General features: G+C 33.9%; 1 protein-coding gene across 5 annotated transcripts in view; it reads left to right on the top strand.

The window, feature by feature from the left end:
- The window catches only part of CadN (Cadherin-N), a 108,598-nt gene that overhangs the window by 46,270 nt on the left and 48,201 nt on the right, over window positions 1-14,127 (top strand). For all 5 annotated transcript variants that reach the window (XM_065351753.1, XM_065351751.1, XM_065351754.1 and 2 more), the window contains exons 3-4: window positions 5,259-6,031; window positions 9,522-9,578. In XM_065351753.1, coding sequence (XP_065207825.1) covers window positions 5,259-6,031; window positions 9,522-9,578 — 830 coding nt within the window. The remainder of the gene's footprint in view (window positions 1-5,258; window positions 6,032-9,521; window positions 9,579-14,127) is intronic.

Here is a 14,127-nt window from a genome sequence, read left to right on the forward strand (position 1 = left end):
AGTCTGGACATTTTAGCTTTACCTTTCGAGTTATTTTAATTCTTGGACGTTTTGTTTTTTCTTTTATCGAATGTGTGAATAATTCTTTTTGTCCCTGTGGCCTTAGTTGTAGAACTTTGTAAAGTGTTTGACAGGCGGTAAAAATGAAAAAAATCCGTTAGAGCGGTAAAATTGCAGGGCCTTCTTCAGAAAGAAGCCCTTAACTTTGAACTTACAACTGATGTAAATGGATGGGATGATACGTATGATGCATCTGCCCATGATCTTCCAACTGGATCCGTTGGTAAGAAATTGTTACGATGAATTCAGCTGAGATTACCTAGAGTGATTGGTTGAGATGTTGAGAATTCTCCTCACAAAAATAAAAAGTTCATCTAAAATTGGCGAAATAACGAATAAAATATGAAATTACCTCTTTGGTTTCCATTTTAAATCGTATCAGCTGTTCTTTCACTTTCGTGAAATTGATTTGCAAATGCCAATTCGTGTGCTCTCTCGTTAAAAAATGAAATCATGGTGTAAAATCTCGTCCAAGGACCATTTACAACTATTTCGAGGTTGTTGATCACGAATTCGAGTTCTCAATCTTTTCCACAAGATGGCAATTTTATGATAAAAAAAAATCGTTTATATCTAATCGACGATGTGAGAGTTTGAAATAAATACTTAATAAAATCGTGATTAGTTCGGATAATCCAAAGTAGTAAAAAATATCCTTCTGTTTAGATTTTTTTCAATCGTAAAAAGTTATGCAATGCATTTGGCATCATTAGAAAAAAAAATCTGAAAATCTTATGCGAGTTCTCAATTAAACTGTTGATCATATTTGAGTGTGTTTTAATCTCAGATTCGTTATCGAATTTGGACAAAAAAGTGATATGAAAAAAATTGCAATCTTTAAATCACTTTCTCAATTTCTAAATGCACCGTCAATATGCTTGTTTTTTCTTGAAATTTTTTAGATTGAATTTCTTGAGCAAATTTTTCAATTTTGTAAAAGATTTAAGTATGTGGATGAGGTTTTTGTCAGTTTCTTTTTTCATTTTTTAAAAACAATTTTCTGTCCTATCACGAGAAATTCCGAAGGAATAGAATTTTGATCCATCGTACTGAATGAGTTTTTACACGAACAGAATTTTCTCAATTTATTATGTAAATTTCCGCATTTAGAATTTAAAAAAAAAGCAAACAAAAATTGAAGTATTTATTCATTTGCCATCAAATTAAAAAAACAAAAAGCAAACCTAGGTAAATTAAATAAATATGTATTTAAGTAAAAAACTAGGTCAGGAAAAAAGGAGCACCATCGGGCTCAAGGGAACGATGCTGTAACCGTAAAGCCCATATGATTTTTTTTCTTCGCAACTCGAAGTTTTTTATATAGGTATTTTTTTCTCTTTTTTATATATATTTTTCTTTTTACCATCGCGTATATTTACTTGTGAAATCCCAATTCTCTCGTGTTACACACCTCTCTTTCCTTATATTCAATTCCTACTCCAATTATTCGCGTCTTGAACCTTTAAAGTACCCGAGTTTGTACCGCGTATATACAACCGTATTGAAAAGGTTAGGAAAATGTTGTAAGCTACAGCAAAAAGAAATTCGAATTATTCTCCACATCGCTCGTTCGTCGTTCATACTCCGAGACGACGAACGTATTGAAAATTGGGCTTTTTCCTACCACGATGCCGTGTGTACCGAATTAAAAAGTAATTCGGTCCTTATAAGGAAAATAGTCGGATGAAACATACCGCGATTCGTGTAGTCAGCCGTACAATTTACAAGTAGACCATTGAACGTACCCAAGAATACTTTACGTAGTACGTATCGCGCGTAACAAATAGAAAATTAATCGTCGACGTACTATTTTTGATAACGTCCATCTTCGATACAGTCTGCATTAGGTTTTTGGTCGAGTAGTGAATTTATGACCAGTACAGCGTCTCGAGAATGCGGCAAGCTTTGGAATTTAATTGGGTATCTTTCATTTATCTATATTGCTTTTTTTTCGGTCGACTCTCGAGTTATTAGCACAATTCAGGTATTTTTAGACTGCTCCTTTTTTTCTTCTTTTTATTATTGACTGTTGTTGTTATAAAACGAATAGACCGCGTTGAGGCACTAAATGAATGTAATGTAGAGGTACTTGTAATGTTATAAAGTAATTTTATTTCTGGCGATGGTTTGATGAGGTGTTTTTTTCCGGAGTGAGGGAGAAAAGATCAGGTGTTTTTATATGTATTATACTCTTGGCGGAATGGCTGATGAGGAATTAATAGCGTTTTGGATGTTTGGTTAAGGCTGTAAATCCGACACGTTTGGATTGTTTACGATTCTCCTTCTGTTTGAGACTTGAGTGGAGCTTTTAAAAATGATGAGGTCAGGTTTGAATTGAAATTTGAATCATTTGTGTTGAAAGGTGTGGTGCCTAATTTTTTATAATATAGGTATTATGAAGTGATGAAAAACAACAATTTTATTAAGTAGTATATTTTTATGAAATTTAATTTACGAGTACATGATTGGTTGCTCTGTGAATCATGAAATTGTGAAAAACTCAAAAGAAATGCCCCCAAAAATATAATGAAAACTTTCTCAGATTTCCTCCAAAAACGTGTAAAAATTCGCTGGCTCTGTCAAATTATGAAATTGTGAAAAAATTCAAACCAAATTCTACCAAAATATTTGATGAAATCCTTCTTAAAATCGTGTGAAAGTCCGCTTTTGAAATTTAGAAAATTGACGAGAAGGCGTCCTTCTCAAATTGAGACAAATCCATCGAATTAATTCGTGAAAAAAATCGTATACTTGAAAATATTTCTGAAAGTTGAATAATTTACTGGAAACACTAGAGAACTTGTGTAAGGTCTTTGGAAATCCTTGCAAAACCGCCAAAATGATGTGGAAGGTATAAATTAATTCTTTCGGCGAAGTACGAATCTGATCCGATCCAATCAGATCTCCCCTATTGGATCTGATCAAGTATGTACAATATGTACATAGCATAATATTTACAGATCCAATTGGATTAGGAAGTGTCGGGATGTGATCAGATTTGTTCAGATTTGCATAGATCTAATTGCAAAAAAGGACCGTTTTTTTTTCAAAAAATTCTTAAAAATTTTATTTTTTCTCAAAAGTGTTTCCTAGTATATCAATTAATTTCACCTTTTACAACACGAACACTTTTTTTCGCCCCCCTCCCTCCCTTAGATAATTTCCCAACGCATCACACATCTTCTACAATGTATCTCGCAGTTTTCATCTCATTCGTGATTGATAATGGTCGCTACGACGACCGAAACGCGTCTCATTTTATAAAATTTAATGTATTTGTAATTTTTATTTTTCGTGAATAATAAAGAAGTGTTCGTGTTGTAAAAGGTGAAATTAATTGATTAAAAAATGTGCGAAAAAGGAGAAAACCACTACATTCAAATAATTTCCTAGTATATTGCTGAAAATTCTTGATTTTTCACAGCTGAAATGTCTCGATTTTTTACGTAAAATTGCCATAAGTTGCAAAGTGAAAATCTCACTTTTCGAAAAAAAAAAATTGTGAAAAAGTGTACTTACGTAGTACGTACCTTATGTGTATTTCTTATACTCAAAAAATCGCTGATTTTATTAAAACTATAAAATTTTTGCTTTCAAATTTTTCTTCTTTAAAATTTGAAGGCTCGGCTTAGGTATTTGCTGGAAATTGCCAAGGTGTGTATTTTTGCCAATAATTCTCTCAAAGTTCTTCTTTTTATTAAAATTTTCAAAATTCTCCTTTTTGCCAGAAATCGTAAAAAAATCTTTACTTTTTAACAAAATTTCTAAAAATAGTCGTTTTTGCAGTAAATTTTGAATTTTTACTTTTTAAAAAAAAAATTGTCCAAGAGTCCCGTTTTTTTTTGCCAGAAACTGTCAGAAAACCATTCCTTTTGTCAAAAAGTTTTGAAATATGTAGTTCAAATTTTCAAAATTAAATTTAAGCTTATTTCAATTTGTAATATTTTTTTGCCAATTTTTTTTTAACAATTTTGGCATCAGTTCTGCCATTTTTTTAGTGCTCTAGGGTCAACGCAATTTTCTCTGATTTTTTTTTCTGGTTTTGAAATCAATTTTAATAGATTTTAAGAAAGGTTCATAAAAATACTGATCCATTATTTTCAATATTGACGAAGCTAATGTCAGTAGAATATTTGTGAGGGTATGGTCAGATAAGGTGGGTGAGAGGTTGGTAGTCCCATGGAAATTTTGGGCATTTATGCACCGCAGTTGATATATGTACTTGATCTAGAAAATTTTCCTGTAATTTTTGAACGTCCTTATGCCTCTTCTCTACGTTCACACAACTGTCTGAGTTGGGTATTATTGAGGGAATTGAAGGCTTGAGATGAAATTTTGAGCAATTTTATCTCGCTTTTCCGTAAAGCTTTTGGCTGTTTGGAATTTTCATTTGTAAAAAAGACTTTAAATGCAAAGAACTACATATCACTTGAAAAAATATTCTAAAAACGCGTTTCTTCTCGTAGTAGTTTCACCGTACCCAGGAAAATGATTAGGAACTGATCCAGTCTGAGCAGATGTAATCAGATCATATCTGGTAAGATGTTATTGGACTCGGGGAATGTCCGGATCGGATCAGATCTATCCAGATCGGGTCCAATCAAGTCTATTCTATTGAATCTAATGAGGTCAAAATCTAAGCAGATGTAATCCGATCAAAACTTTGACCTGATCAGATCCAATCATTTTTCGCCGGGTATGTATTCAATTTTGGCGATTTCATGAGCACAATTGCAATCAATTGTTTGCACTTTTTTAGTATTATTAAAAGTTAAATTTTGAAAAAACTTACATTTAATTCGTGTGTAGGAATTCAAAATACTCCAATGACCAACTGTTTTCGTGTTTCGGTACAGTTTTCGATGAGTGTTTGAAAACCCTGCATAAAAAAGTAAATTTAGAGAATGAAAGTGTTAGTTTCGCCAATTTCGAAAATATTGAAAATTCTGCCCCCCTGATTTCCAAAGTAAGTAGACGTTTCAGAAAAACTAACGGTGAGATCAGTTACCTCTGTCATTTAGATATGCGAGAAAAACGAGGCTGTTTCTTTGCGAATAGGTATAGAATGAGGGATCTTTTCGAAAATGGAGGGAGATTTCGTGTCAGTTTGAAAAATGATCTCGCGAAAAGTTGTTATTTAAATATTATTTGACACCGTTGCGAAATTGAAAAGTAAAATTTTTCTGTTTTATTTTCAGATGGCTGCACAGTCAAAATAACACATTCGGCGTAAAAGAGTTTCCGGTGCTGGGATACGTTAGCGCATCGGATGCAGATGACGGAGACAGTATCGTATACCAGTTGGCGACACCTACGGATGTGATAATTGTCGTACCTCAAACAGGCGAGGTGGTTTTGACCGGCAATCCGTTAAATATGACCGCTGGATCGAAAATGGAATTCGTTGTCGAAGCGCACGATCTAAGGTCGCCGATACGCGTATCGCAACAACCGGCTCAAATATGGCTGAATATATTTCGTCAACCTACGAGCGAAGAGATTTACGGCCAATATCTGGAAAAGTTCACCAACGAGTTGTATTACAACGAACCTTATCATTTTTTGAGACGCCATTGCATTACGAAAAAATGGCACATGACCGAAAACGCGGTGCTGGAAAACCACGCGAGCGGTAGAAGATCGAAGAAAAGTGTCGGTAGCGAACAGCCGGATAATGTTTTCAATCCCGAAGACACAATTCATAGGATTATGAAACGAAGAGTGACCAGAGCGGTCAGACCGACTAAACGTATCGATTTATCCGAAACAGACGGCGAAAGCGAAGGCAGAGTCGTGTTTCAAGTCGAAAAAGAAGCCGAACGGGAGACGTTCAAAATGCGCGAAGAAAATCCGTGGATTAGCGTCGAACCGAGCGGTGCCGTTAGAGTTAAAAAGAAATGGGATTACGAAGAACTGGGTCCGGAAAAAGTTATCGATTTTTGGGTTGTCATCACAAATCCCGGTATTGGAGGTGAGTTATCGAGATTTTTTTTACAACGCTATTTAGTCTGTATATTCGTCGTGGTCGTATATATACCTACGTAGAATAGGAATAGACAGTCGACTTTTCTCTTTAAAATCAGGTAGACCCGAGGTAGGTAATTGATGGATTGTGGTAATTAATTTAACGGCGAATGTAGGTACGTAGCCTTAGTAGTCTAGTGGATTATCGAGATGGAACGAATTAGTGTAAAAGTGATTACAATGTTTACGGTTCATTGTTTTACAAGTTGAACGCTCGTTAAGCAAATAAAAACAAGCTTCAATGTACGAGTAGGTGCCAAATTGATGTTAGGGTTGCCGGGTCAAGTTCAAATGATGCGATTAACCGTGAAGTTTGCATATTTTTCCTGTTGCCGATGTCATTTGTACAACTACATATGCCTCTACTCTACGAGTAAATTGTCGTTTTACCGTTTGATTTTTTCTATCGTCTTTCATTTACAACTATTCTTAGAAAAGTGTATCGAGTGATTTGATTTGGGTTTATTGGCTGTTTTCATTTTGTTTTTTCGATTTTGTGAGAGGAAAGTTAATTCGTTGAACATGGTTTTTTTTAAAAAATAGAATACTTACCGAAAATTAGCGAAGTATTTTTGTATTTTTTTCCTTCTTGAAAATCTGATTCGTAAGCGATCACGAAATTTATAAATTTAATCAAATTTAATCAATGCAAAGTGCCTGGTTATCTGAAAAATCAAATTTTAGATTGCAAATTTGTGAAAAAATCGAAATTCTGCTCAAAAATCATCAAGTTTAGCACCAAAATATTTTAAAGTTCGTTTTAGAAATTTAAAAAAATGCCTAATGGAAATATTCAATACTTTTCTAAAAATTGTTTCCCTTCACTTTGTTGTGGCAAAAACTTATCTCTTCCTTGAAAAAAAATTGAAAAACACATTTTTTCTTTTCAAAACATGAATCCAGTCGTTTTTTCAGCAGGATGGTAGGAAATTGTAACCTTGCAAATTTGGATAGTTAGATAAAAAGTGAAAAATAAAATGTTGCAAATTTGATGCACACCCTGTTGATATGAAATTTTGATGCATCTCGATTGAAGTAAATTATTGAATGCCAACTCGAAACATGATCCAAGTTTTCCAATTTTCATCTCTACGCGCGCTGTATAAACAATAAAAATTATTTTTCCTTGAAAAATTATTAAGTTTTCGAACATTTTGAATGATTTTCATTCAAATTTTTTGGAAATAGCCATTCAATAAGAACAAAAATTGAGAAGGATGGCTAACTGAAGTCAAAATGTAAATTCCATTCGATTTGCAGTTTTTTGCAAATATATATTCGATTTCTGACCCTCTCCCCCCCTCCCTCCACAAGTCGGTTGTAAACGGTTTCGAACCGTTTTGATCTGTTCTGCGGTCCCAGCAGCTTTTTGAAAATTACAGCATTCCCACAAAATTCTACTCCTAAAGTTTACTTTATATCGTGATTTTAACGTACTGAATCGGTTTGGAGCCTCTAGCTATATTTTGAAAATTCCAGATTTTCAAATCAATGATAGGGTGTTTAACAGTCCTTTCGATCCAGAATGTCAGGAAAAGTTTGTTTTTTTGTCTATGGGTCCTCCTTTTCAAGAAAGTTGGGAAAAGTCCTTCTTTTTGTCCGAAGGTCCTCCTTTTTTTTTTGAATTTTCAAATAATTCTGTTATTTACTTAATCAAAATTAAACGAAAAATGAAAACGAAATTTTTCAAAATTTTTCATTTTTCAAACGTCAGAATAATTAAATGCTGAATAGCAAAATATTAAATATTTTTAAAAATGAAAACCAATTGATTATAAATGAATGAGGGGGCTATCATGCAGTTCATTTTCAGTTTTGATAAGGTTCTTCTTTTAGTTTCCAGATTTTGTTGGACACCCTGAATGAAACTTCGAAATTTCTCTTCTTCTCCCATGTATTAACAGAATTTTGACTCTAAATCTAATTGAGAATCAAAAAATTTTTGACTCGATAAATTTTGCTCCCCCTCGTTTCCAAATGAAACATTAGAAAAATCCTCTATTTAAAATCCTTTTTTTTCTTTCCTTGTTCATTTTTTTTTTGTAATCGAAAAATTTCGAATTGTGTCCCGTTTCCTTAAACTCCAAAAAATTGAAGCGTTTGAAAAAAATGTTCCGCTAAAAATCCTGCTTGTGTCTTGCTTTTGAATGTTGCCCTGTTTGTTATGTTGAAAGTTCAACTTTGAAAATGAAACTCAACATTGATGCAATGATTTAAAATCGAGAAGTAGAAATAACATAGGCATTGTGTTGCGTGTTGGTTCAATGTACGCTATTTTCGAAACGGACATTTTTAATAGTAAGAGAGCCCCTCCCCCTCCCCTAAATGGGTTAAATTTTGAAAAAATGTCCAAGTCATGCGATGTATCGTATGTTATGTTTTCAGAGGTGCTGAATACGAATATGGCCTTATTTTTTTGATCCAAAACCGCCCAAACCCTCTGCGCCCCCTTCATTAAGGTCAAAATCCGAAAATTGTGAAGAAATCGTGAGATATTTTAAATGTAAGGTTTTAGAAGATGCTGAACTCAAATATGATCTCATTTTTTTCCAATCAACCCCTCACAAGCTCCCATTCTCTATGAGGACAAAGTGGGGTAGGCACGGCCTACAGGTTGAAAAAGTAAGGTCACGTTTTCGTTCTTGATAACATTTTTCAAATTTCAGCAGCGGCCTATTTTGACGATTTCAGCGAATTAGGTACATTACTGATTTTTAAGCTGTTCTTGATTGCCTTCAACTTCAAAAATGAAACTCCAAAAAAAAAAAAAAAAAAACGGTTTACGTGACGCATACGCGTTTTCTTTGATTTCACGCATCACTTAGCGAAACAAGATTGCCATTTTGGAAAATTAAATTTCACCGAAATGTTGGATTAAATTTCAAAGGAGGAAAAATTTGGCAAGTTTTGCGTATAAGCGTTGTTAACGCGAAAGTATAATATAAATTTTGCGAAACGCCAACCTTAGCGACCCTACGTTTCGATCTTGGTTAAAATAAAATTAATTATACTACGAAAAGGACGACGAATTTAATTTCGCAAATATCACCCAAAGCACTGTGTGGCCGAAGTTGCGTAGGAAAGTCGAAAGTTTACAAAAGTCGTGCTATTCTAAAACGACGACGAAGGTGTCCATGTCCACCCATACTATACTTACTGAGCAAACAGTGAGAAATGAAGAAGACCCTGATGCTGCTAAAATATCCCATAAGGTACATATAGATACGATACGGGTGGATATACGGTCGCATCGTTCTTCGCATGAGATATACTAATAGATTTGTATAAAAAATACGACTCGACGAGGCGAATTAAATTGATAAAATTTAATTTATTTATACGTACGATGCTAGTATAAATATAAAATGTTTAAATCTAGTAATAGGATATCTTATTAGTAGACTAATATTTGTTTTCTTGTTGGTTTTTTCTTCAAGGTAAAAACAGCTTGGAATCGGGCAATGTGACGTTAACGAAAAGTGGACACGATGCTCGTAAGTGGTGTTATCTGATTTTATATGTTACTTTTTACGATTATTAACGTTGTAAGAGGTATTACAAGGTATCAAGCTGTTAATCCGCTTTTAAATGCATGTGTCGCGATTGATATTTAAATTGGTGTGTCGAAATTCATACGACGACGCGTACAATCTTTTGTATTTTCTTCGTCGTGTAAAAAGCATCTCCTTCCTTTCTTTTTTGTCGCTTTCGGGTGCAGTTGATGGGAAGTACCGAGTACGTAGGTACGAGTTGAAACGTAAAATACGATTGATTTTCACGTTGACGATAATTTAGAAAGAAAAAAGAAGCACGAAACGAGCAGTGCCTATTCTAACGTGTAGTTCCAACAATATTGTGTAGCTCCAAAAAATCGATGTGCAGTTGGAAAAAAAATTGTGCAGTTGAAACAAAATTATTCAGAATCCAAATTGAAAAAAAAAAGTACTAAAGGTGCACTATAAAAACTGCACAATGCTATCGAACAAATAATCAGGTAAAAGGTAGATACATAAATGTAGTAGAAAAAATTACCAAGTAGCAGTGACACCCAGTGGATGGAAATGTGCTATTGCAGAATCTTTGAGGGTTCCAAAAATTTTTCAGGAGGACCCACATTTTTTTCAGAAAATCCCTAATGTTTGCCATGAGTTATGTGAAATTTTTTTATGGGCCAGTTCTGTTCACTTCTAATGATAAAAAACCAAATCCGAAGACAATTTTGTAACGCTCTTCCTACTGTTAATGAGCTATTTCTGTGGAGAAAAAAAACTTTTGAGGCTCTTTTGAAGAAATCCTGGGGAAACGTATGCCTATTACCTATTTCAAGTTTTACAATAATGTCGATCCATCATTATTTTAAAAACATTTTTAAAAAATTTGACGAGCTGAAGAGCTAAAAACCAGCTTATTTTTGATCTACAAATTAAAGTAGTTTATCCAAATTTGAGCTGATTTTCAGACAGTCACACACAGTACGTTTTTTTTAACCAACCTTTTTTTAAATGATTGATTAGTGGAGAATACTGGTTGATAAAAACGTCCTTGATGTGCTTGCCTGAAAATCAAATTAAATGTGGACAAATTCGTTGAATAGACCCAAAAATGGACCATAATTTTTAGCTGCCCAAATTGATTTCCATTTTCCACATACTTATTTCGTAAGAGCAATTTTGAAATTATATTTCTGGGGGGGGGGGGGACAAAAATCACGCTGGAAGTTCCAGAATGACTAAATGGCTAGAAATTACAATTTAAGTTAGTTCATGGGGGTTGATTTTAGTTACAGGGCTCCAGGGGGAGGGGGTAAGACTGAAATATGCTCAACTTTTTCCGCCAGATTTTTGCAACTTTTTACCCCAGGTACCCCCCCCCCCCCTCCAAGGATTTTTCAAGATATTTAGCCAGGAGTTGGAAGCAAAAATGTTGAATAATTTAAATTTTTCAAATACGATGCTACCTACAATCACAACAAATTTGAATTGTTCCATTTGGTCTGTGAAAACAAAATTTAAAAAGAGGACAGAACATAATTTTTGGAAAATTTTCAATCTTTCCCGAGCCAAATGAGGGTAAAAGATATACTAAGAAAACTCACAATTTCAAATAATGATTTTCAATATAAAAGTTTCAACGTTAAATTTCAAGCTTTTTGGTATTTTCGAATGAATCCTCGCACTTTTTTTCGCTATTCTAAGTTACATACATAGAATAATTTTTTGGTGTTTCGTTATTTCGCACTCATACCAACCCTGTATTGATTGGGTTATGTCTATTAAATTTCTGAAGGTAATGTTTCATTGTTGAAAATTTTTAAAAAATTGTACAATAGAATAATTTAAAAAATTGACAAATTCAAAAAGTAAAATGGCTGATGCAAAAAGTTGATTTTCATAGCTTCAACATTTAAAAATTCTAACAATAGTTTTTAGGGAATTATAATACGTAATTTCAAAAATAGAAACAAGGGCCTAAAGGCCGGAGCTAAGCTAGGGCAAAAGCTTTAGAGAATTTAATAATTTTTCAAAATAAAACAACATCACGTATTTTTTCAAGTAAAAAGTTTTCTTTTTCAAAAAAATATGAAAAATTGCTTTGAATTTTCTCTCTCTTTTTTTTGGATAGGGGGGGGGATATCCTTTAAAACGAATCTCAAAAAGTTTCAGTCAGTATTGTGTAGCTCCAAAAAAACCTTAGAATAGGCCCTGGAAACGAGCTTCTGTGCACGTCAACGTCTTCGTAGTTTATATTTTGTAATGTGTAATTAAAAACCTGACGAGATTTTATAAACGAAAAGTCGACATTTAGGTGAGCAAAGTTGAACTACTCTTATGTGCAAAATCTACACACGTGATGAGTATACAGTATACATATACACAATATGTGTGACGAGAACGTACCTACCTACATACAAGTATATAACTGAGGAAAAAAGGTCGGATATTCGTGCGAGAGAAAAACCACCGAGGAAAAAAAACACGCAGGAAGATTCCGTTGCAAAGGAAAGATTTCTTGCAACGTTCTCTGATCGATAGACGTACTCCCTTTTTTGGTACGAAAATGGCATGCTTGTGTTTTCTTTTACGCGCAAAGCATCCCATCCCGAGCTATTCCATTAATATTAAAGTTAAAGTAAGCGGAGTTTTCTCTCTTTTCTTATTAAGCTGCAAATGCATTATGCTCGGTAAATGGCTGCTTTTCTGGTTTCTGTGCCACGACCAGGGCGTAAAATTGATTTCGAAAACGTGTTCTCTACAACGTTGTTCTACGATACGTTCGCTCGCGATCTAGGCCCTTAAACTCTGCGATGTGCTGTGTTGACAAAAGTCGTCGAGCCCGCGTCACGAGATGTGGATTGTGGAATTATAACACAGGCGTCAAAATGTATACTTTTTTTTTTTAAATGGTTGCGTGTCGTTATGAATAAATAATTCATGCGCGTATATCCCTTATAAATATATTTATACGATTGTTGTGATATTCGTTGCGAGAAATATACGTACAAATTAACGTGATTTATGGCGTTTCGTGAAACCAAACGGTTTTACGTCCTGGCCCCGTCTTTCTTTTCTAAACGTAGTCGATCATTTTTCTATCGCATGATGGATCGTCGAGTACTTTTTCCCAACTTTTTTCATCCGTGCGGACGAGCCTTTGAAAGTCTGATTTAGTTTTTTTTTTTTTTTCAAATGGAGGTTGAACGGTGGCGAGGGACGTAGAGGAAAATAAACGGAGGGGATGGGTTTTTGATATGGAATATTTTTACAAAATTGTTATAGCCTAATTGACGTTTTATTACTTTCGTTTGTGTGTTTTTTTCTGTAGTGTGGAATTATTATTATTTTTTTTCGTCGAAGGTATTTATTTTTAGTGTTTCATGTTGCTCTGGGAGGGGGGGGGTTCGGGAACATCATTTGTATGAAATATTAATGAACATCATTCGATAAAATATCTCGAAAACGGACTATTTTTCGTTTTTAAAAATGTTTGGGCGTTCTGAAAATTTTTATTAGAATCCATTTTTTTGAAAATCCATCAGCGTTTGTTTTTGTATTTGCAAGAAAAAGAATCTGAAGAAAAACATTCATCATTTATCGAATTTTCAGAGCAAGATTGTAAACCTCACAGAACCAAAATTTCAGATGCTCGAGTTCATTTTTGAATTTTTAATCAATTTTTAAAAGTCGACCCTCCAACTCGAAAACAAACTTTTTTGGTTCACTGCAGAGTTTCCGTCGAGTTTCAATAAAAATGAATTTTCAAACTTTTACTTCCAGAATTTCGTTGAAATTGCTTTAAAAAGGGGCTTGAGAGAGTTCCTAATAAGCATCAACCGAAGTTACAGGTGTTAAAGATTCACTTTTGGACTTTCCAGGGTGATTTGATGTCCTTGAGAAAAATTGAAAGCTTGTTGGGGTTTTCATAATGGTTCAAAAGCGGTTGTTTTCAAGTTGAAAAATTATTCGCGTGGATTAGTTTTGAAAAAAAAATGATGAAAAATTTATAATTAAAATTTCATTTTTTTTCCAATTTTCAGAAATGCATCAAATTTTATAATACTTATTGCTTAAATTTTCTAAAATTTTCATGGATAGGGTAAAAAATTGAAAAATTCCATAAATGTTACGAAATCCATTCAAATTGATCATTCGACATTTCCATTAATTTTTTTTATCCATTATTCTTTTCTTCCCTTCCTATCTACGAAAACTATCGAAAACTCGAAAATTCAAAATTCATCTTACAAAAATTGAGCTACTCGTATAAAAACGAAAATTTTACTCTTGTAATATTAATCTTCCCCCTACTCCCTTATCCCTGCCGTAGTCGAGTAACAAAAACATCATCATCGAGTCGTATAACCGCTCGTGGTGGTATCGCGTACAAATCAACGCGTACCCTTATGCCGAAATGGGTATTTGGGCTAACATCCTTTATGTTGGTGTTGCCTCTATCGCGTTGATGACGTATCTCATGGAAATTTATTTTCGAGCTTCCACTAGTAGTTTCCCGTTGCTTACTAGTGACATCTACACAAGCACCTTG

This window comes from Planococcus citri, chromosome 2 (genome assembly GCF_950023065.1).
Source record: "Planococcus citri chromosome 2, ihPlaCitr1.1, whole genome shotgun sequence".
Classification (NCBI taxonomy): Eukaryota; Metazoa; Arthropoda; class Insecta; order Hemiptera; family Pseudococcidae; genus Planococcus; species Planococcus citri.